At 41.7% G+C, this 22,978-nt stretch overlaps 1 protein-coding gene across 3 annotated transcripts in view; it reads right to left on the bottom strand.

The window, feature by feature from the left end:
* ARHGAP44 (Rho GTPase activating protein 44) overlaps window positions 1-22,978 on the bottom strand; it is a 202,065-nt gene that overhangs the window by 46,231 nt on the left and 132,856 nt on the right. For all 3 annotated transcript variants that reach the window (XM_050765615.1, XM_050765614.1, XM_050765616.1), the window contains exons 7-10: window positions 15,968-16,085; window positions 5,080-5,148; window positions 2,535-2,616; window positions 2,013-2,140 (exon numbers count right to left, since the gene is read on the bottom strand). In XM_050765615.1, the coding sequence (XP_050621572.1) occupies window positions 2,013-2,140; window positions 2,535-2,616; window positions 5,080-5,148; window positions 15,968-16,085 (397 nt within the window). The remainder of the gene's footprint in view (window positions 1-2,012; window positions 2,141-2,534; window positions 2,617-5,079; window positions 5,149-15,967; window positions 16,086-22,978) is intronic.

Consider the following 22,978-nt stretch of genomic DNA (forward strand, 5'->3'; position numbering starts at 1 on the left):
ATCTTTATGTGTTTATGGTTTTCCATAATTTTTAAAAAATGATAGGAAAAAAAAAAAGGTCCAGTTTATCTTTCTCCATAAAACTCTCTCTCAGGGATGGTACAGACCTTCTCGGTTTTAAATTGAGGCACGGTGCAGCGGCTCACGCCTATAATCCCAGCACTTTGAGAGGCCGAGGCAGACGCATTACCTGAGGTCAGGAGTTCCGGACTAGCCTGGCCAGCATGCTGAAACTCCATTACAGGCTCTGGAAGCCTGTAATCCCAGCTATTTGGGAGGCTGAAGCAGGAGAATCGCATGAACCCAGAAGGCAGAGGTTGCATTGAGCCAAGATCGCACCACTGCACTCCAGCCTGGGTGACAGAGCAAGACCCTGTCTTATAAGGTAAGCTAAGCTAAGCTAAGCTAAGCTAAAAAAAATTGATAACAAACATGCAAATGCCTGGCACATAAAATGTGCTAAAAACATACATTTATTCCCATTCTTTTTCGAATATCCAGCATCTAGAACAGGCTGGCCTACAGGAAGCATGCAACATACACCCGCACGCTCACTGGCTTCCTTCTCATCCACAGCCCTTACTTTGTCTGAGTCTCCCTTAGAGACTTACAGACTGTTTTACGTAAATTAGGCTTAACTGAGGGATGCTATGCTCATCTCCCGCAATAAGTTTATAGTCTCCTGTCTCACTATCTCATACTTTGCTCAATAAAACATGTACAGCATGCCCTAAATAAATACTGATTGGCAAATCAGATCAAAGGAAGATGCAGGAAAAATATTCAAATAGTCTACGGAAGAAACCAAAGATGAGATGTATCTCCCAGGAAATGATTTACACAGCAATAAAACAACGCTTATCAAGAACTTCTTGGGCCAGGTGCAGTGGCTCATGCCTGTAATCCCAGCACTTTGGGAGGCCGAGGTGGGCAGATCACTTGAGGTCAGGAGTTCAAGACCAGCCTGGCCAACATGGTGAAACCTCGTCTCTACTAAAAATACAAAAATTAGCCAGGCATGGTGGCACACGCCTGTAATTCCAGCTACTCTGAGGCTGAGGCAAGAGAATCGCTTGAACCCAGGAGGTGGAAGTTGCAGTGAGCTGAGATCATGCAACTGCACTCCAGCCTGGGTGACAGAGCAAGACTCGGTCTCAAAAAGAAAGAAACAATTTCTCATAGACATTTTTTACACGTGGCTCTTAAAAAGTACTTTCTATCTATCAATCATGTTTTCAGGATCTCTATAAAAGAGTTGTGATAAAAAAAGATTAAGAGCCTTAACGTTTAAAATTACCTAAAACTAGGTAACTTATTAAGCAAGAGGAAGAGGCAGAAGAGGAGGAGAAGGAAGATGAAGACGAGGAGGAGAAAGAAGGAGAAGTAGTAGTAATAGCAGCAGCAGGGCCGGGCGCAGTGGCTCATGCCTGTAATCCCAGTACTTTGGGAGGCCGAGGTGGGTGGATCATGAGGTCAAGGAATCGAGACCATCCTGGCCAACATGGTGAAACCCCATCGCTACTAAAAAAAAAAAAAAAAAAAAAAAAAAAAATTAGCTGGGCATGGTGGCACACGCCTGTAAGTCCTAGCTACTCAGGAGGCTGAGGCAGGAGAATCACTTGAACCCGGGAGGCAGAGGTTACAGTGAACCAAGATCACGCCACTGCACTCCGGCCTTGCGACAGAGCGAGACTGTCTCAAAAAAAAAAAAAAAAAAAAAAAAATAGCAGCAGAATGCCCAAATTATCCAAACATGTTAAACCAGAGGAAAGAATGGCTAGAATATGACCATCTGTTCCTCATCGTAATCCTCTCTTCTTGACAAATGAAGGCTCACGGTAAAAGGTAGGATCGATTTGTGTTCTGCAGAAGACGGGGCTGAGCCACTGTCTTAACCCATCAAGATTTGTGGGGGCTGGAGTGGAGATGGTACAGGAGGGAGGATCCTGTAGGCTCTGTCTCGTGCAAGAGGAGACCTGCCCGGGGCGGCGTGTGGCCATGCTCATCCCTACCTCCTCCTGCATCCCACACTCGAGCAGCATGGTCACACACGCCTCGATGGGGAAGGCGATCTCCCGGCCGCTGATGGTGAGGTGCTCCTCCAGCGGCTTCCCGAAGGAAGGCTTCTCCACCCAGGCCTCTGAGGGGAGGAGTGAGAAAGAGTCAGTCAGCTGTTCGCCAAGGTCACTCATGCTGGAATCTCGCTTTCCTTTGTCGTCCAGATTCTCCTGAGATTTCCAAAGAGAAGGAGGCCCAACTGAGCCTCCATTCTGTGGTTTTAGGGATAACAGGAGGACTGGGGCCAGGGGGCAGGGGATGGCCAGCCAATTGCGTTCAGGGCCACTGGGGTTAATGTTCTACGGGTACTCCTACACACCCCCGACTCAAGGCACCAGCTTGGAAGTAAGTCCTAAAGGCTCATCTATAGATGATCCTTTGGGCAGAGTGTAAGGGCCAACGACATACAGGGAATTCATCTCATCTGGGAAGCAGGCTTTCCAGCCCTCCCTTCTCCAGGGAAGGCCTGCACTTACCCTGTTGTGCTTTGATCTGAGGCAACACAGCCTGCAATAGTGTCAAGGACTTCCTGTGGTATTCAGCTTGCACTTCGATTAGCTGAGAAGACACAAGGCAAGCATCACCCTTAGCGAGGCGCAAGGACCCAGGCTGCCATGGCAAGCAAAGCGTTTTACAGAAAGGTGCTTCCACATGGGGAAGGAGGTAGTCACCCGTTCCCTCCTCCAATCTACCTAAAATATTGAGCGTGCTTCCTCTTTAGCCTCCGTAACAACAAAGTCACTACAAGTGGAAATTTGGGGAGCAGGAGAACCAGAAAGGAACAGGGGGAGCTCTTCAGAGCTGGAACGTGGCTTAGAAAGCTTGCCTTCATCACCACCCTTCCTCCTGCGGCACCCCACCCTCAGTGCAAAAGGCAACAAAGAAAGGGGCAACCGTAGCAAACATAAACGGAAAACACATTTAGAAATACATTTGCTGAGCCAGGTGTGATGGCTCATGCCTGTAATCCCAGCTACTCAGGAGGCTGAGGCTGGAGGATCACTTGAGCCCAGGAAATTCAAGACCAGCTTGGGCAACATAGCAAGACCCCATCTCTTAAAATACAAACAGATTTGTTTAAATAAATATGAAAAATAATTGATTTATGAGATATGTACGAGTTAAATATCATTAATTTGTACACATCTTTTGTTTCTGCAAAGTTAGTTTAACACATCACTGATCAGAAAACTTGTGGCTTGATGTGCAATCTTCTTCAAATACCCTGGAGGTGAGATTGCTTTGGTGAAAATGATGCAGTCCAAAGAACAAATTCCTTCAAAGTATTCTATTTTGACCATATGATTAGTTAAAAGTGGCCAACATGTTGATAAGAGCAGATGAAACTCATGAACACTAATTACTTCCTTTGATTACTGAATCCTCCTGTCCCTTCCCCAAAACTGGGCATGTATAAGGAAAAGAGAGGAAATTAATCTGTTTGAGGGCTTGTTGTGGAGGGTGGACACTAATATCCTTAAGTAAAATTAAAGTAAAACTAATATGAATTTTTAAAAAAATCAGAATATTGATATAAATGGTACCCAAATGACAATTAGGCTCTCTTTCCAAGTCTAAATTGTAACGTCTAATGTCAAACTAATGTAAAACTCTAATGTCTTAGAGTTTCTAAAATTAAATATTAGCTTCATGAATACAACCAATGGAATACACCTGAAAAATTTCTACTACTTTAAAATAAACTTTCCACCAGGCACAGTGGCTCATGCCTACAATCCCAGCACTTTGGGAGGCTGAGGCGGGTAGATCACGAGGTCAGGAGTTCCAGACCAGCCTGGCCAACATAGTGAAACCCCATCTCTACTAAAAATACAAAAATTAGCCAGGCGTGGTGGCATGCACCTGTAGTCCCAGTTACTCGGGAGGCTGAGGCAGGAGAATCATCTGAATCCAGGAGGTGGAGATTGTGGTGAGCTGAGATTGCACCACTGCACTCCAGCCTGGGCAACAGAACGAGACTCCATCTCAAAAAAAACAATAAAAAAAAAATTAAATAAACTTTCCAAGTTGGAAGTAATGCATATCAACTCCTTTTCCAGTAGAAGCGGCTTCTCTGCATTCTGAACCACTAATGAAATGTTGGAAAATTGCTAACAGCCCACAGTTGTTCCACCATACTTATCAAAGCATTTTAAACTTTGCAGAATTTCTTGTTTTTCCTCTCTTTACCTTCCCTCCTTATCATTCCTTTCCTTCCCCGATTATATATCAAGAGCTTTTAGGTCTTAGCCTTTTATTCCCAACTTTAAAGGCAGGTGAGCATAACTGATCGTTTTTATTTGAACTTTTTTCTCTCTCAAAGTTTTCTAACTTGCTTTGCATTTACCCTGGTAAACAACCTGGGCCTTAATTATCTGCACCAGTTTATTCAAGTTTAGATGACTCAGATCCTGTTTCTTACTGTCTAAATCACTTTGATTGGTGAGAGGCAGGCAAAGAGGCCACATCAATCATCATTTACCTATCAGTCACTGTCTTTCATAAAAATCTAGATTAAAAAAAAAAATGTGCTGGGTGAAGGAACTGCCTTCCTATCTCAAGCCCCTTGTTAGTACAGACCACAGTTTCTTAATGTCAGCCCTACTGACATTTTGGACTGGATAATTCATTGGTGTGGGGGCTGTCTTGTGCATTGTAGGATATTTACAAGCATCTCTGGCCTCTGCCCTCTAAATGCCAGTAGCACCTCCCTCCACAACTGTGATAATAAAAAATGTCTCCAGATATTGCCAACTGCCCACCAGGGGAAAGAGCAAAATCAATCCTGGTTGAGAATCACTGGACTGAGTTGCAATAATCCCGAGGGATGGGAGTGAGTTTGATTCTAAGGTTTTTGGAGAAATCCATATCAGGAGCATGGCAGGATTTATTCACTAGTAAAATGGTCAAAGTTCCCACCTTTTTCTATGATGTGTTCAACTAAGGGACTCTTAATTCCATGCCCACATTCCCTTCTCCTACAAACAGCCTTTAAGCAATCTCACCTTTCTGGGCACTTACCGTTTGAAAGTAGTTTGCATAGTCAATTTCTTTGGCCACAAAACTGTACATGTCGGCTGAGAGCTGGTCCTGTGCAAGGCAAAATATACAACCAAGGTAAAACATAAACCAATGGAGAGTGGCTAATGCATACGTCAACACATCATAGGGGAAAGAGTCTTAAACACTGCTTAATCTCAATTTTAATAATGCTTGATATGTTACAAGTTTCCCATGAGCATTTCCATACTTGTCAACCACAGCTCTGAAGAATGTGTAAGCTTGCAAAGAACACCTAGGTCAGTCATTTCCCCAGAGATTTTGACATGTGGACCACAGCTAGAGTGAAAGTCAAAGTTGGTGTAGAGGACTGATGTGCAAATTAGTTCCATCCATCTTTATAGCTTGTGCCCCCCAATTCTGAAGCAAGCTCCAAGTACACATTGTGCTACTGCTCTTTTGATAATGCCATTTCTTCTCTTTGATCCTTCCACTGGTCTGCTTCCCTTCATTCTCAATACTGACTCAATACTGACTGGTTGATCACAAGCATATGGGAAAGAGATGGAAATGCACCAGCTTGGAGGAAGCTTGGATAAGACAGGTGCACAGGGAAAGGATTGTTGACTCAAAACTTGGCAACATCTGGACTCCTGCAATACTGCACACAAATCTAATGGTGCAGTATTAGATTCAGTTGTCCATGAGATTAGATGACCTAATGCTGCACTGAAATCTGGAATGTTTTGTCCTCCAAGGAGAACAGTTTTCAGTTCTATGGAATCACTCATAGCATGGCATAATAGAAGTACATTTTGAGCGGAATGCAGACTGTCATTAACCGTATTTTTGAGCACGTCACTTGTCCGAACTTGCTTGCTCAAGTCATACGATCTCTAAGGTTCCTCCTTGTGCAGCCGCTCTAGGATGGAGATCCTTAGAAGAGGCACTTAGTTGAGGAGAGAAGAGTCTATGTGTTCAGGTTGGGGCAAACATGGCAACAGCACAAGAGCGCTGACCTAGATGCTGAACCAATGAAAGCAGGTAACTATATGCATCAGGAAGAGCCTGTTTCATGAAACCCCAAGCAATCTGCACCAACCCCATAACCCTCAGTCTCTCTAGCTGCTAATTAAGCCTATTCTTATTAAGAACACTGGGATGTGCAGGAGCAATCTGTTTCCTTTTCAGTATCTGTGACAGGCAAGCAATTGCTGAGAACATCATTCAAGAGTTCTTGTACACAAGGCAACAGAACAGAGTCACAGAGTTAAAAGAGGAAATGTGTTCTCTAGAGAGCTTGAAGTACAGATTAGACAATGCTATGCTTGGTCCAGTCTCACAGAATAAGGAAAGAGTAAAGGAAATTAACATTCTAGATGCCAGGCACAATGTTACAAGGAATTCTCTTCTAACTCTCTTAGGTTAAGTATTGAATTTCCAATTTCAGATCTGTAGGTAGCAGGAGATCAAGGATCTTATCTGTTTGTCACCCACTGTCTCAAAGTGTTTAGCATAGCAGGGGTGCCACAACTATTTGCTGAATGAACAGATGAAAAAAAAATTAAGGTTCAAGGATGGTAAATTTCCCAAAGAATAATAAAATGGGCTCAAAGATCACCTTGGCTCCATTTCACCAGAGGTCCCTTAAATAAATGCTTTGTAGGCTGCCAAGTTGGGAATCAACCTTATCTGTCTTCCCTGCAGCAGCTGTGCTCAGGAGATGTCCATCACCAGCCAGCCAGCTGGAGGATGATACTTCAAGTCAGAGAAAAACAGAGTTAAGTGATACAAATGGCTCAGTAGACAGAGGAAAGGAAGGGAGGGCCTGAAGGACTAAACGTTGCATCAAATACACCTTCAACAATTTGGCATCTGTCCTTCTCTCACTGATGACCCTACAAAAATCTATATGTGCCCTCAGGAAGAAGAAAGGATTTTTAAAGGCATGATTGGACTACTGTGCTATTAAGCTAACAATATAGATTCTAAAAAAAAAAAACACACTTCAAGTAAGAAGGAAACTATAAATCAAATTCTCACTTGTCTAAATCATTAGCAAATTTTCTTTATAAAGGTAAAAAAACCCTTTCATCATTAATCACCAGAATTTAATGCATTTTGAAAAATCACGTTTTCCAATTTTACAACTAATCCACACTCAGAAAAATTAAAAAGTAACCAAATTAACCTATAATCCCACCAGGCAGCTTTTTTTTTTTTTTTTAATTTATAGCTAACCAAATGTCCCAGAACTGTTCATGAATTGAGCAGACTGCTCTATGGTATGAAAATGTCTTATTTATCAGATGAAACCACATTGTATTTGGATTTTCTTCATGCTGCAATGTCTTTTTTTCACTGATCTATAAATTTCTGAAATAGTTCCTAAGTTTTAATCATGTGACTGTATAATGTATTTTAAGAGCTAGTAATTCAAAGCTCTAGTAATTCTTCCACATTAACTTTTGAAATCTTTTTTCATTCTTTGAAAAACTTACTACAATTATATCTACTTACTACAGTACTAATCAAATTAATTCTGGGAAATTCAAAGTGTTTATAATATTAATTCTTCTAATCTAGAAACAACTCTCAATTTTATAATGTCTTCTTGTTGTCAAAGATTGTCTTCTTGTCAAATCTTGTTAGCAATATTTACAATTCATGAGTTTGTGGTAGAATAGCTCATGATTTTATGGTAGATTTTTTTTTTTTCGCCCAGGCTGGAGTGCAGTGGTGCAATCTTGGCTCACTTGCAACCTCCGCCTTCCAGGTTCAAGCGATTCTCCTGCCTCAGCCTCCTGAGCTGTGACTACAGGCATGTGTCAACATGCCCAGCTAATTTTTGTATTTTTAGCAGAGACAGGGTTTCACCATGTTGGTGAGTCTAGTCTCGAACTCTAGAATCTCAGGTGATCCACCCACCTCGGCCTTCCAAAGTGCTGGGATTACAGGCATGAGTCACCACACCTGGCCAATGGTAGAATTTTAAATATTCTGTTGTTTAAAAAAACCTCCAAGGTATTTATAAATACTGGTCTTTTAAATAATTTTTCTTGGTGAAAAGCACACCTTGATTTTTATTGCTGACTTCCAGTTTCTGGTCCAGCATGTAAGGGGCTTTGAAGTCAGTCCTAACAGGTAAAAAGCTGAACAAACTGAAAGTCAACAACTCTTAGATTTGGCAGAGAAGTGAGTTCATAGAGCAAACTGCTGCCCTGAAAATTGGAGACACAGACAAACGCAAGAATTACAACTCACTGAAACAGAAAGCTACCAGCAGAAACCTCAGCCAAAATCAGTACTGGGGCAGGAAAACCAATACTGTAATTGACTAATTGATGGAGGCCCAGCATGGACAAGTCTGAAAGTTAAATCCTCCAGGGGGACCCACTTTTACCTCTAGGAGCTCTAGGACCAGGTTCTCACAGGGAATTTCAGAGAAAAATCCTCTCCTGCTTTCAGCACTGGGAGGAAAAAAGGAGTCATTTTGAAATATACTAGAGTACTCCATCTTTAACAAGGTCTGCCCTACAGAGAAATTATTTTACCAAAGCCTATGGGGCTTTTGAAATTGCCTAACCTAGCAGGAGGAAGGGAAATACTCAACTCCAACCCACTCTAACCATTCTGTCCCACCTAAGAAAGGAATAATAATAATTAAAACAACAACAACAACAACAAAATGAGAGGCACTGGTGAAATTCACAGCCCTAAGGCACAGGCTCACCAAAGAAAGAGATCTATCACAGCACTACGAATGCTTCCCCTTCTCCCACACCTTACCATATCTCCAAAGAACTATGTACCACTCTTTATTTTATAACACATCATGTCCACCTTTCAACAAAAAATTACAGATACAGTAAAAGGCAAAAAACAAAGAGACTGAACAAGGATCAGAACCTTAATTGAAATGGCCAAAATCCAAAATACTGACAACACTAAATGCAGGCACAGATGTGGAGCAACAGAACCTCTCATATATTGCTGGTGGGAATGCAGAGTAGAGTCACTTTGGAAGACAGTAGGACAGTTTCTTACAAAACTAAACATACTCTCACCATATGATCCAGCAATTATGCTCTTTGGCACTTGCCCAAATGAATGGAAAATGTATGTCACACAAAAGCTTGCATGTGGACGTTTACAGCATTTTGTTCATAATTGCCCAAACTTGGCAGCCACAAAAATGTCCTTCAGTAGGCGAATGGATAAACTGTGGTATATCCAGACAATGAAATATTATTCAGGGCTAAAAAGAAATATGAGCTGTTAAGCCATGAAAAGACTTGAAGGAAACTGAAATGCATATTACTACGTGAAAGATGCCAGTCTGAAAAGGCTACATACTGTAGGATTCCAGCTATATGACTTTCTGGAAAAGACAAAACCATGTAAACAATAAAAAGACCAGTGGTTGTCAAGGGTCGGCAGGGAGGAATAAATAGGAGGAGCACAGAGGATGTGGGGACAATGAAATTATTCTCTAGGATACTACAATGGTGGATACAGTCGCATACATTTGTCAAAGCTCCCAGAATATACAACACTAGGAGTGAACCCCTGAGTAGACTATGAACTATGGAAGACAATGATGCGCCAATATAGGTTTATCAATTGTAACAGACTCTACCACTGTGTGTGTGATGTTGACATTGGGGGAGGCTGTGTGTGTTTATGGGCCAATGAAATATATGGGAGGTCTCTTTATATTCCACTTAATTTGGCTGCAAAATTAGAAGTGCTCTAAAAAATAAAGTTTACTGATTCAAGAAGGTTTGTGTAAAAAATCATTTCAAAGGTTAAAAAAAGCGCAAAATCTCTGTTTTTCAGAATCACAGATTTGAGACAGAGATCTCTGATGCAGGTCAATTTTATTTTTCTATGCTCTTCTGATTTGTTTTGCTTGTTTTTCAGGATCTCCTATTATCTGTACCTTGGTTTTCCATTATCTTCAACATCTGTCATCTTTTCTTTCATTCTTTTTGGCTCTCACCTTAACATTCTAGAAGAAATTCTCAAATTCTTCTCTACATCATTGGCTTACCTTTCTGCAGTGTCAATTCGGTTGTTGACTAAAATCGATGCCATACCTACATTATTTTTCTACTTAAAAAAATATTTCCTAATCTCATTCAGTTCCCTTTCCACTTTACTTGACAATTTTATCTCACCTTTATCTATTGGTGCCTAAAATCTACATTCCCTTGATTTCTTCTTTTTTTTTTTTTTTTTTTTTTTTTTTTTGAGATGGAGTCTCACTCTGTTGCCCCAGCTGGAGTGCAATGTTGCGATCTCAGCTCACTGCAACCTCCACCTCCCAGATTCAAGTGATTCTCCTTCTTTGGCCTCCCAAGTAGCTGGGATTATAAGTATGAGCCACCACACCCAGCTAATTTTTGTATTTTTAGTAGAGATGGGGTTTCACCATGTTGCTCAGGCTGGTCTCAAACTCCTAACCTCAGGTGATCCACCTGCCTCAGCTTCCCAAAGTGCTGGGATTACAGGTGTGAGCCACCGCGCCTAGTCCATATGCTCTTTAGTCGTATTTGAGGCACCAAGACATGCTGTCTGAAATTTATTGTTATCATATGTAAATACTTTTTAAAAGTGTTCTATTTTTGCATACTTTATTATTATCGTCAACATAGAAAAATAATCTATTCAGGATTATTTTTTGACCTTAAAATGGTAAGTATCTCTTTCCTGCCCCTCCCGCCCACTCTGATAGAATCTTCTCAGACCTAAGTTCTATCTGATATAAATTTAGTGACTCAGATCTTGTGGGGCTGCTGCTATAGAGGATGCATGCGGTCAACTTCAGAGATCATAATAAAAATTATTTTAATTTGTTGAAGTAAACAGACCAGGGAACATCTCTTTGTACATGATGTCTTCTGTCCTCCATGTTAGGTAAATGATCTGGCTGTGCCCAAACTCCTTGTGGTACTACTGCCTGACACGCCAAGGAAGGTCCCAGCCGTGTTTCAGGAAAATCCACACCAGTGGAAGCTCTGCCACCAGTTGGCTTCTCACTGGGTGTGGCCATGCTTGCCCATAGGTCTGCCGGGCTAGATGCTTTTGGCAGAAGGGATTCCAAGTAACATAAATGCTTTTCGACCATTCCACAGCCTTCCAAATTAGAGAGTAGTCATGGGTTCTTCCAGGATCTCATTTACTTCCCATGACATGGCACTAATTTTGTAATAAGGAGTTGTAGGTTCAGACTCAAGGTTGCCTTTTAGTCTAACAATATATGTGCTCTTCAGATTATAGGGAGGAAAAAATGAGCTAGACATCTGTCTTTCTGTTGTTGTCTTTCCCAGACTCAAGTTTGATTTTCAAAAAGGAAAGATTATACATCGAAGAAGAATAAAATAGAAAAGAAGAGATACAAACTAAAAGAGAGAGACGACAAGGCTAAATGAGAAAAACAGAGATGTGAGTGAAGCAAGGATAAGAATTTATGTGAGGAAATATGGGGAGATAAAAGCAGGAAAGGTGATGATGGAAAGTGTCACCTTACAGTGAAAATCCTAAGACTGCAGCCAGTCTCCTGTACAAAGCAAAACAAAACTGACACTGCTGTCGCCAAGTGGATTAGGTTTGTAGTCACTGTCCTCTATTATTACATCATTGCTCACGGGTCCTTCTTCACTTTCTCTCCTCTTACTGAAAAATTATCAACTACTTATACTTCCTTGGATATATTGATTCAGGGGTCTTTTATAGAAAGCCTTGGGAAGAAAAGAGAAAGCAGGTACTACTTATGAAGAGTTGGGCTTGTCTCGTCTTGAAATAGGGAGCAAGGCAGGGTTTGGATGGGCTTCTGAAAGAATACAGGCAGGCAGTGCTGCACCTGCAAGCCTGCCTGAGGTCTCAGTGGGTTTTGTCTTATGGAACCCACCTTGACTTGGCTTTCCTGGTGGGCTAAATCTCTCTGGGTCCCAAAGATCTGGGGAGCTCTGCTTGGTCCTCAAAAAAGAGGAATCAGATTACTACTTCATTAACTTTCAGTCTACAAATTTGCACTTGGCTGATTTGCCACAATATAGGAGATCCTAAACACTTGCCTGCTGAGGAAATACAAAACCATGAAGAGATTCCATTCAAGGAACCCCAGCAAGGGGAGGTAGGAAGACCAAGGTAGATATTTAAAACAGTTGGCAATCAGCAAAGTAAAAATAAAAGAATAATCAGAAGAGAACTTTAACAAAATCAGCACTGAGCACTCTCAAGGAGATCAGCTCAGCACACAAATGAGACTCCCTTGAGCACAAAGTAGGGTTTCATGAACTGGATGTGATCATTTCAAAGTTCATATATTAAAATGGATGTAACAGACTAGCCAAGATAACTACAAAAAAAGGAGTGGGGGCTACCTTACTGAAGATTGTATTTGCTATGAAATCATTAGAATAGAAACTGCATACTATTGTCTCAGGAGCAGGCAAACAGATTAATGAAAGATAGAGTCCAGAAATAAATTTGAGTAATTAGATAGTGAAATTTCACGTCAGGGGGAGGTAGCTTATTTAACAAATGATGCTGGCATAAATGACTATCCATCTGAAAAAAAAAAAAAAAAAGAAACCCCAACCTCACATCATATACAAAAATAAATTTCAGATGTATTAAAGTGTATAAAATAGGTGTATAAAATGAATTTAAAACTTTAACATAAAATTAAAGAAGAACAATCACTTAACTTTTGCATAGAAGATGCCTAAAGGGCTACCCAGGATCTTTTCCCATGCAAAGGAAACACATTATTAAATTTTTAATGGTAGATGTCAACATAAAGTCAAAAGACAAATGGCAGACTGGAAAAGGTATCTGCAGCACAGCAGGCAGAAAAAAGTTTAAAACTGCTGATATATAGAGAATTTTTATAAATTGATATTTCAGAAAAACAATAGAAATACTGGGCCAATTGCCAATGCAAATAGGCAATTCAACAAATTAAGAATGCGTATAAATACATGAAGAATGTCCAGTAAATACATGATACTCATCGCCATTTATATTCAGGGAAATTAAGAACACAATAGTGAAGAGGTAGTTTTTCTTCCCTCACCAAATTGGCAAAAACTGAAAATAGGAGCAACATACATTAGAAGATGAAGGAAAATGTGCAGTTTTATATACTGCTGGTGGAAATGTAAAATGCAATTTCCTTTTCACAGAAGTAAACTGTCAATAGCTATGAAAATTTAAAAATGTATGCATAGACTCTGACCCAAAAATGTCACTTCTTGGAATCTATTCTATAGAAAAAAAATTACCAGGGTATAAGGATATACATATAAGTATATATTTATTGTATCATTTTTGGGAATGCTAAAAAATAAAACAAAAACACACCAGTTTGAACATCCATCAATAGAAAAATAGCTAAATAAATCGTGTGTGTGTGTGTGTGTGTGTGTGTGTGTGTGTGTATCCCTACTGTGGAATATCACGCAATTTATAAAAAAGACTAAGTTACAATTACAGCTACTAACCTAGAGAGATGTTCAGGATGTGGTGTTAACTGAGAAAAGTAAATGGCAGATTAATATAAACAATATGACCGTTTTATTAAAAACAAACATATAGGCCAGGTGTGGTGGCTCATGCCTGTAATCCTAGCACTTTGGGAGGCTGAGGTGGGCAGATCACCTGAGGTCAGGAGTTTGTGACCAGCCTGGCCAACATAGCGAAACGCTGTCTCAACTAAAAATACAAAAATTAGCCAGGAGTGGTGGCGTGCGTCTGTAGTCCCAGCTACTCGGGAGGGTAAGGCATGAGAATTGCTTGAACCCAGGAGGCAGAGTGAGCCGAGATCGTGCCACTGTACTCCATCCTGGGTAACAGAATAAGACTCTGTCTCAAAATAAAACAAACACAAAACAAAAACAAACATATAAATAAGTAGAAAAATGCTATCTATGACTGCGTATGATTATGAAGAAAAGTTTGGAGTATGATATCACAGGTGTTATCTAGCACTGGCTTCCTTATCCTTATAACTGTTATGACTGCTTGGCACCTAACAAAATGCACTGTCATAACGAAGTCTTAACAAATATTGGTGGCGAGGTTTCTATCCTGTTTGGAAACAGAAAGTTTGCTGGACAGGAAGGGGGAGAATATTAGCATTTTTCTTTATATATTTTTGTATTTTTTTAACTGATTATGCTGAGCGTGTACTATTAACCTTTGAAGAGGAAATGAATATATTTTTGGCACAATAGCAAATACAAGAAGCAAGACAGGAATGGATAAAGCTACTGAACTTTTATTCTGATCTATTTGGATATTCACATCCAGCATCCCTGCTTACCACTACCCTCTCTTCTCTATTGAAAAAGAAATTAAAAGAAAAAAGAATTCTTAACAGAGGAACATAGATCTATGGTAGATAAAGAATGCACAGTAGGCCAGGCACGATGGCCCATGCCTATAATCCCAGCACTTTGTGAGGCCGAGGCGGGTGGATCACCTGAGATCAGGAGTTCATGACCAGCCTGGCCAATATGGTAAAACCCTGTCTCTACTAAAAATACAAAAAAAATTAGCCAGGCATGGTGGTGCACACCTGTAATCCCAGCTACTTGGGAGGCTAAGGCAGGAGAATTGCTTTAACCCAGGAGGCGGAAGTTGCAGTGAGCCGAGACTGTGCCATTGCCCTCCAGCATGGGCAACAAGAATGAAACTCTGCCTCCAAAAAAAAAAAGAGAAAAGAATAAAAAAAGAATACACAGTAAAAATGAAATTGCAAGGAGAGAATAATTATGCTCCAGGAATACCACACATGCCAGATATTTGGCATTTATGCAGGAGTTCAAATAACAAATCAGCTGCACTCACAAAAAATCTTGCTTGTGAAGTACTAGTCTTACTTTGCTTGGTTCCATAGTACTGTTGGCTGGGAGACAGTGAATTCTTTAAAAATCTTTCCATGTTTCTAATTCTAGAGAGAAATTCTCTCTGATTCTGAATGTCACCTGAATGCAAGGTCAAAGCCACTTGCACAGGGTGGCCGTAAGAGAAAAAGCCAAAGGACAAGCTAAGACTAGACAGAGCCATGAAAAACAGAGATGTCCACAGGCAAACGGGTTATTCTCCTTCAAAACTGGATGTGATTAAGACAGGTTCCCAGAATAGTTACAGAAATGTGATGTTTTTGTTCCTTGGGTCTAAATAGAGTTTTGGTTTCCTTGGAAACCCAAGCTGACATATAGGCAGGTAAAGAGATGTACATACACGCAGAGCATCATGAACAGTCTATTGCTAATTTAGTCCTATAAAATATTTGCAAATAAAGGAGATGGGAAACATCTGAATGAGTATAACAAAGGACATCATTACACGAGTACAGAGTCGCAGTTTTCAGAACGATGTCCTCTCTTTTAACAAGTGGGAAGTTCTCTTTGCTGTGACTCTCTTCATGGCTAGCATTTCAACTTCATAGATACATGTCTTCCAGGAGGCATAGGATGGATAAAGTGAATCAGGAAATATCAAAAGGCAGCCAAAAAGGAAATAAAGTATAAACAGTGAGTCTAGGCTCCTCTATGGTCAAATTCTCAACTGTCCTTTGGTACCCAGAATTTATTCTTTGGGACTCAGATGATTTACACAAAAGCTTCACACAGCAATACAGGTCATTTCTCTTTGCCTAGCATGCAGGACCACCAATGATAATTGAATGCTGCCTCCCTGTCTAGGTCACCATCAAAGCCCCAACTCCTTGGGTTCATCCTGGACTCCTTGGAGATGCTAGCCGGGTGGGCTTGGGGACATTCAGTTCAACCAGAGGCTCACTGGCAGAGTTTTAAGAGAACTCCAGCGAACAAAAAGGAAATCCCTAAGGGCTCCCCAGCCTGTCCCAGTAGAGAGGAGCAAAGAGGGCAGGTACCCTGCAAATCTCCACTCTGTTGGCAGCCTCTTCCATTTCTTCCCTGAGGGCATCAGCCTTGGCACCCGCAGGCTGTAAGCTGCTGGACAAACCTGAAGACTTGGAAGTCTGCTGCCACCTGATGGAAAATAGGAGAAAAAGAGACGTGAGACAGGTAGAGCCCTGGGGATCCCATGGGAGCACCGAGAAAACACCTGGTTACAAACATCACCCAGGGAACTACATACCCTCACTTGAAAAGGGAGGTCATGAAAAGGTACCGAGTACTAGGCAAGGAGGCAGTGGACCCACATTTCCATGCGTCAACTGCTGACTGAAGCTGAGAATCTGCGGCCCCTTCAGATAGGACAAGCATCCCCCGATTTGTCACCATTTTCACTATTGTCTTCCAAACACTAAAGCCAAATGACAATCGCTACTGCTGTCTTTTTAAAAAACTTAATGTGCTTTTTAATGAATAAATCATAATCATATACATCGATGGGTCCAATGTGATGTGTTGGGATATATGTACACATGGACGCACACACACAGTATGGAATGATTAAATCAAGCTAGTGAACATATCCATCACCTCACTCGTGACTTTCTGTGGTGAGACATCTGAAGTTTAATCAGGGTGATTATAGTAATATATTGGATATTCTATATTTCAAAATAACTATCACTGCCCTTTAAGCATGGTCTCTATCATTGCTTTAAGTCCCCTGCCTATCCTGTGGGAATTTGAGTATGGAAATCTTCTCCTTCCTGGCTGAAGCCAGGGACGGATGCTAAGTGAGAAGACATGCTGGTAAGATTAAAAACAAATCTGAAGGCCGGGCACGGTGGCTCCAGCCTGTAATCCCAGCACTTTGGGAGGCCGAGGCGGGCGGATCACGAGGTCAGGAGATCGAGACTATCCTGGCTAATACGGTGAAACCCCGTCTCTACTAAAAAATACAAAAAAACTAGCCGGGCGAGGTGGCGGGCACCTGTAGTCCCAGCTACTAGGGAGGCTGAGGCAGGAGAATGGCGTAAACCCGGGAGGCGGAGCTTGCAGTGAGCTGAGATCCGGCCACTGCACTCCAGCCTGGGCGACAGAGCGAGACTCCGTCTCAAATAAACAAAAAAAAAACAAATCTGATAGCAAAAATCTCCACTGGTAAGCCCAAAATAATTTTTATGGCAACATTTAGATTCCTCATGAATGTTTTCTTAAAAATTGGGCCTTCTGACGAAGCTACTCAGAAAACTTTAGGGGGAAATACAAATATTTCTGGTTGCTGTGTTATCGGTAGGGAGTTACCAAAAGTAGGCCCTAAAAGATGGTTCCAATTATGCTAGATAGTAGTAGCTGAATTAGGTCTCAGCAGTGGGTTCCTCTCCTGAGTCTGTAAACTCAATGGGTTATAGAGGCCAGCAAGTTAAAAAAATAAAATAAAATAAATCAAATGGGCCATTATCTTAAAAACTAGTCCGCACGATCCTCTATTTCCTACTTGTAATAGAGACAGGAAATATAAAACTATTTCTCAGCTCTAAGAAAAACAATCCTGTAGGAGGACAAACAGCAGCCAAGGCTGGCTTCAGTCTTGGGAAGTCAGGAGGGAGCAGGGGGAGCTGGGAACTTGGTAGGAGGGATCCTGCCTTGTCTAAGAGAGGGTAGCTGTTCTCGAGCTCCAGCTGATGGAGCAGAGGTGGGTAGGAAGCTGGGCCGTGGGTTGCCAGATGTTTCAACTGACTAGAGAAGGAGCAAATTGTCATGTGAATTCTCCCAGTGAAGTGTGGCAACAAATAATTTCTTTCAAAAACCATGCAGGCCAATAGCCTACAGACCAAACAAGACAGAATCTATCTGGATTTCAGACCATCAGTCTGCAGCCTCTGATGCGGGGGCAGAAAGTGGAACGTCATTCTCATGTCAAGAGTCGAGAATCTAATCATTTAGTATTTTCTCTACTCCACTATTCTTTTCTCTTTTGCTATCTGCAGGAAAAACAGAAGAATGCAAGACTCTATAACACAAGAAAGGGAAACTAAAAGTCTCTTTGCTGGTAAGAAAAAGGAGCAAAAATGAGGATTCTGTGTCACTTAAAGAATGCAATCACGGGAAAATTACTTTAAAAAGGTTTTGAGACATCAAGCTGGCTTGAAGCTCCAGAGATGAACACATGTTCTCCGAAAGATTCCTGATTCCAAGAAAAGAATTCAGGGCAAACTAGAAAGGAAATATTCTACTGAAAGATGTTTCAACATCTAAATTGAAAAAAAATAACAGATCAAGAGTAATAAGAATTCCTGGGTAATTTTTTCTTATAAAGGTTTATCCTATACAAGTGATATATTTGATTAACACTCTCCCAGTTGAGTCATTTCAAATAAAGTATTAAAGCGTTGTGGAGTTTTGGAAAATAAAATATGAGATGCCATGGCTGTAATTTATATCTCAGACAATAACTATAATGCAATGGTAGATTATGGAATTAAGTTATAACCACCATCTGACTCATGCTACCTGAAGAAAAAATAACTAACCAACATGTAAGTGTTAAAAATATACATAAAGTGACTACAAACACTAAGTAGATTTTTATGGCTTTGTAACTCAGGATTAAATTTTTTAAAAAACAGAATCACACTAAATATATGTATATTAAAATGAAGACATTTTCCCAAGTTCGTTCTTTTCTTTTTATTCTCATTTATTTTTTCCTCCAAACTGCATCCTGTAGTCAATATCTTGATACTTTAAAAACATACACCTTTCCCCTTTTTATAAGAAATTTTATTTACAATTAACAATATGTGAGTTTTATATATATATATATGTAATTTTTCTTTTCATACTGAGTCTCGCTCTGTCACCCAGGCTGCAGTGCAGTGGCGTGTGATCTTGGCTCACTGCAATCTCCACCTCCTGGGTTCAAGCGATTCTCCTGCCTCAGCCTCCCGAGTAGCCGGGATGACAGGCACACGCCACCATGCCCAGCTAATTTTTGTATTTTTAGTAGAGACGGGGTTTCGCCATGCTGGTCAGATTGGTCTTGAACTCCTGACCTTAGGTCATCCACCCTCATTCGCCTCCCAAAGTGGTGGGTTTACAGGTGTGAGCCACCGTGCCTGGTCTATTTTGATATTTTAAAACAGTGACAAAATGTCCAAAATACGTTCTCTTTGTGGAACACAAATAGCAAACAAAATACCAAGGTAAACTCTTGTGGTGTGAACAGAAGAGTTTTGTACAGATACTCATGTTGGGAAAGGTGACATGAATTTTGTACAGAGAGTCATGTTGGGAAAAGTTTGTACAGATAGTCATTTTAGGAAAAGTGACAAGAACTATGAATTTCAAGGTTTGGGAGTCTTTTCAGACCTTTGTTCTACACATAAACTCAAGAGCTGGACTGCCCTGTCAGAGGAAAAACAGGGACACTAGACATCGTCCAAGGAAACTATGAGCTTTCAAAGTTGAAGAGCACAAGGATCATTTCTTCTCGCCAAAGTGGCTGATGTGCCACCATCCTTCTCTGGGGAAGGAGGACTGTGACTATTTGATCTGGGGGAGATGAAGACGGGAACAAGCTTTAATGAAGGCTTGGGAGAGATGAGAGAGAAGGGTGAGGAAGAAGGGTTTAAAATTTCAGGTACCAGGAATATCTAAAGAAGGTAAATGCAGGTCGGTTGAGGACAATGGAATGTCCAGAAGAAGAATTTTAAAAGGCAGACAGGAGAGTGTCTTCAGTGGAGCATTCACTGTTCCTTCTGTCTAGTCTTGCCCCTTCCTCTGCCACGGGCATCCCCTACTTTTTAAGTTCCTGCTTCCACTCCTGCACGAATGTGTGGTCGAAAAGGGGACTGCCAGGTTCTGCATGATCCAGGCAGTGAGTGGCCCAGGTGAGGGCCTCTGATCCGAGTCAAGCCTGTGCCATCCTTCCTCACATTGACCCAACTGACGAGTCATGGAAGTCTCGTGGAAGTCATGGAAGACTTTGCATATGAGCAAAGTCCAGACAAGTGGAGCCTCTCTTCGGCACTTTCAGAATTGGGGCAAAAGGAAGAGGGCTCACAGCGGGGAGACATGAGCCCATGCGACATCCAGTGACCTTGAAGAAATCGGATGTGAGAAAAAGACGCCTGTATGAGGAGGGGTGAGAGATGAGGAACGAGTTTTGATGGCCATCGAGACTCCGCTGCCAATTCTAAAGAGACTTCACACTGCCCCGCCTCCAGAATTCCACTTCTTAATTCCATAGGCTGCAGTTTCCACTCCAAAACCCTCCTGTCTTACACTAGTTCACTCGCTTTCAAGGAAGGTAGGGTTTCCATAACAAAGCACCACAGACTGGGTGGCTTAAACAACAGAGGCTTATTTTCTCACAATTCTGGAGGCTGGACATCCAAGATGAAGACAGAGGCTGGAGACCTCTATCTGTGACTTGCAGATGGCTGCTGTTTCTGTCCTCACACAGCTTTCCTCTGAGTGTGTGCAGAGAGCGCTCACCCTTTCTCCCTACGAGGCCACCAATCCTAGTGAAATAGGGGCCCATTCTTATGACCTCATTTAACCTTCATAAGGTTCTCCTAAAGAACCGATCTCCAGATACAGTCACATTGGGTGTTAGGGCTTCAACATACAAACTTTGGGGAGATACCATTCAGTCCACAGGGCCCAGAGGCAGCTGCTTCGGCAGAAATGGAAAGTGTATGTGTCCTGGGCTCAGGAGGGTTAACCTTGAGCTACATGACCAGAAAAAAGTCAGGCTGACTTTGGAGAAAAATTAGACTCCTTCTTTAAGCACTGCTAAACCAAACCTATCAAAAAAAAAAGGAAAAAAAAAGAAAAAAAGAAATTTGTGTATCATTCAATTCAATTCACAACCTTTAATTCAGTGTAAAACTTCCCGTAAGCATTAGTTTCTCTGAGAATATTGAGGTCTGTATCATTGGCTTTTGAAGGAGACAAGCCAAATTTACTTCAATAGTGATAAACAGACACATCTTATTGGGATCTAATTAAACACTGGAGAAATGAGTGGGATTTGACAGTATCCACCAGGATTGTGGCAGAAATTAAAGATCCAGCCATGGGACTATTGCTCAAGATGTGCTGATAATATATACAGAGTTACTTCCTGTCTTGAAAGGCTGTATGTGGAATTCACTGTTGTAGTTCTGCAGACCGTACTTCGCGAAGGACAGAACAATATGAAAGAAATCTTTGGTAATGAGAAGTAGGATGTTGCAAGGATGAGAAGCTAGCCTGTGCCATTGGCTTTATGAAGAAATGCGGGGAGTGGCGGGCAGGGAGCATTAAGAACGCAGCTGTTCCAGAAGAGGAGCTGGTGATCCCTGCTGTTCAATAGCACAGCATTTGATCTCGCTCTCATTGCTATATATCTTGGGATGCAGCCCTCATATTGGCTAAGAGTGAGGAGTTAGGGAAAATGGCAGAAAGTTGTGTTGGATTGGCTTCTTTTTTTTTTTTTTTAAGACGGAGTCTTGCTCTGTCGCGCAGGCTGGAGTGCAGTGGTGCGATCTCGGCTCACTGCAAGCTCCGCCTCCCGGGTTCACGCCATTCTCCTGCCTCAGCCTCCTGAGTAGCTGGGACTACAGGCGTGCGCCACCACGCCCGGCTAATCTTTTGTAATTTTTTTAGTAGAGACGGGGTTTCACCGTGTTAGCCAGGATGGTCTCGATCTCCTGACCTCGTGATCTGCCCGCCTCGGCCTCCCAAACTGCTGGGATTACAGGCGTGAGCCACCGCGCCCGGCCGGGTTGGCTTCTTATGGTGTTCAGCAAGGTCCTACAAGACAGATAGACTCAGGCTAGAAATGCCCAGTCTGAGAGTAAAGTGGAAACAAAGAGCATAACTTTGCTAAAAATTCCCTTTTCATCCAGTATCATCAACTGATACTGATGGGGAATCTCTAACTTGAGGCCCTGAGTTAGATCTCCTGCCACAGTTACCAAAGCAGAGACCTGAAGGGGAAATCAACTGAGTTTTCAAGGGGATTGTACTGTCAACAATCCCTGAAAGCGGCCGGATGTGGTGGTTCACGCCTGTCATCCTAGCACTTTAGGAGGCTGAGGCGGACGGATCACCTGAGGTCAGGAGTTTGAGACCAGTCTGGCCAACATGGCGAAACCCCATCTCTACTAAAAAATACAAAAATTAGCTGGGCGTAGTGGCGCACGCCTGTACTCCCAGCTACTTGGGAGGCTGAGGCAGGAGAATCGCTTGAACCCGGGAGGCGGAGGTTGCAGTGAGCCGAGATCACGCCACTGCACTCTAGCCTGGGCAACAAGAGCAAAACTCCATCTCCAAAAAATGAAAAAACAAACAATCCCCCAAAGCAATTCCCTACCCCTAAACTCACAACTACACAAAGTGGGCTATGAAACATCACTGATGTGATAAAGGAGATGGATCAAGTTTATATGAAAACAATGCAAAAAAGACTTTTTTAGTCTAAAACAACAAAGGTTATAAAGGGTCCAAGTTGAAGTTTATAAGAACAGAAATTTGCATAGGGGAGGTAGAATTTCCTCAGATTTTAGTATATAGGGAGATAAGCTTAAGATATAAAAACATTTGCTAAATTACAGGAGAGAGGTCCCTAATGACACCAAGCAGTGTGTACGTTTGCAGAACCTACACACTAGTTGGTGTCACCAGTGAAAACATAACACTAGACAAAATGGACTATCAGTGTGACCAGGAGTAACTCTCCTTCTCATAAGAAGACAAAACAAAAATATGTATGGTAATGACCTGCTTTGATACTAGCATTCAGCCCGCTAACAAGAGGCTCTGTGGTGGAAATGCGGGTTTTCTTTGTAGAGGCAAAGAAAAGACTTCAGAGCTAAGTCCCAGGTTTCACAGAAGGATGTCACTCTGCCCAGGAGCACGGTGTCCACCTCATGAAAACAATGGGACAATCTGCATTTCTTCAACCATCTTACATGACTCCCAAAATAGGGGACTTGAACATTCATATTATGGGATGCAATTTTACGTGGCACAAGGTC

Source organism: Macaca thibetana, chromosome 16 (assembly GCF_024542745.1).
Source record: "Macaca thibetana thibetana isolate TM-01 chromosome 16, ASM2454274v1, whole genome shotgun sequence".
Classification (NCBI taxonomy): Eukaryota; Metazoa; Chordata; class Mammalia; order Primates; family Cercopithecidae; genus Macaca; species Macaca thibetana.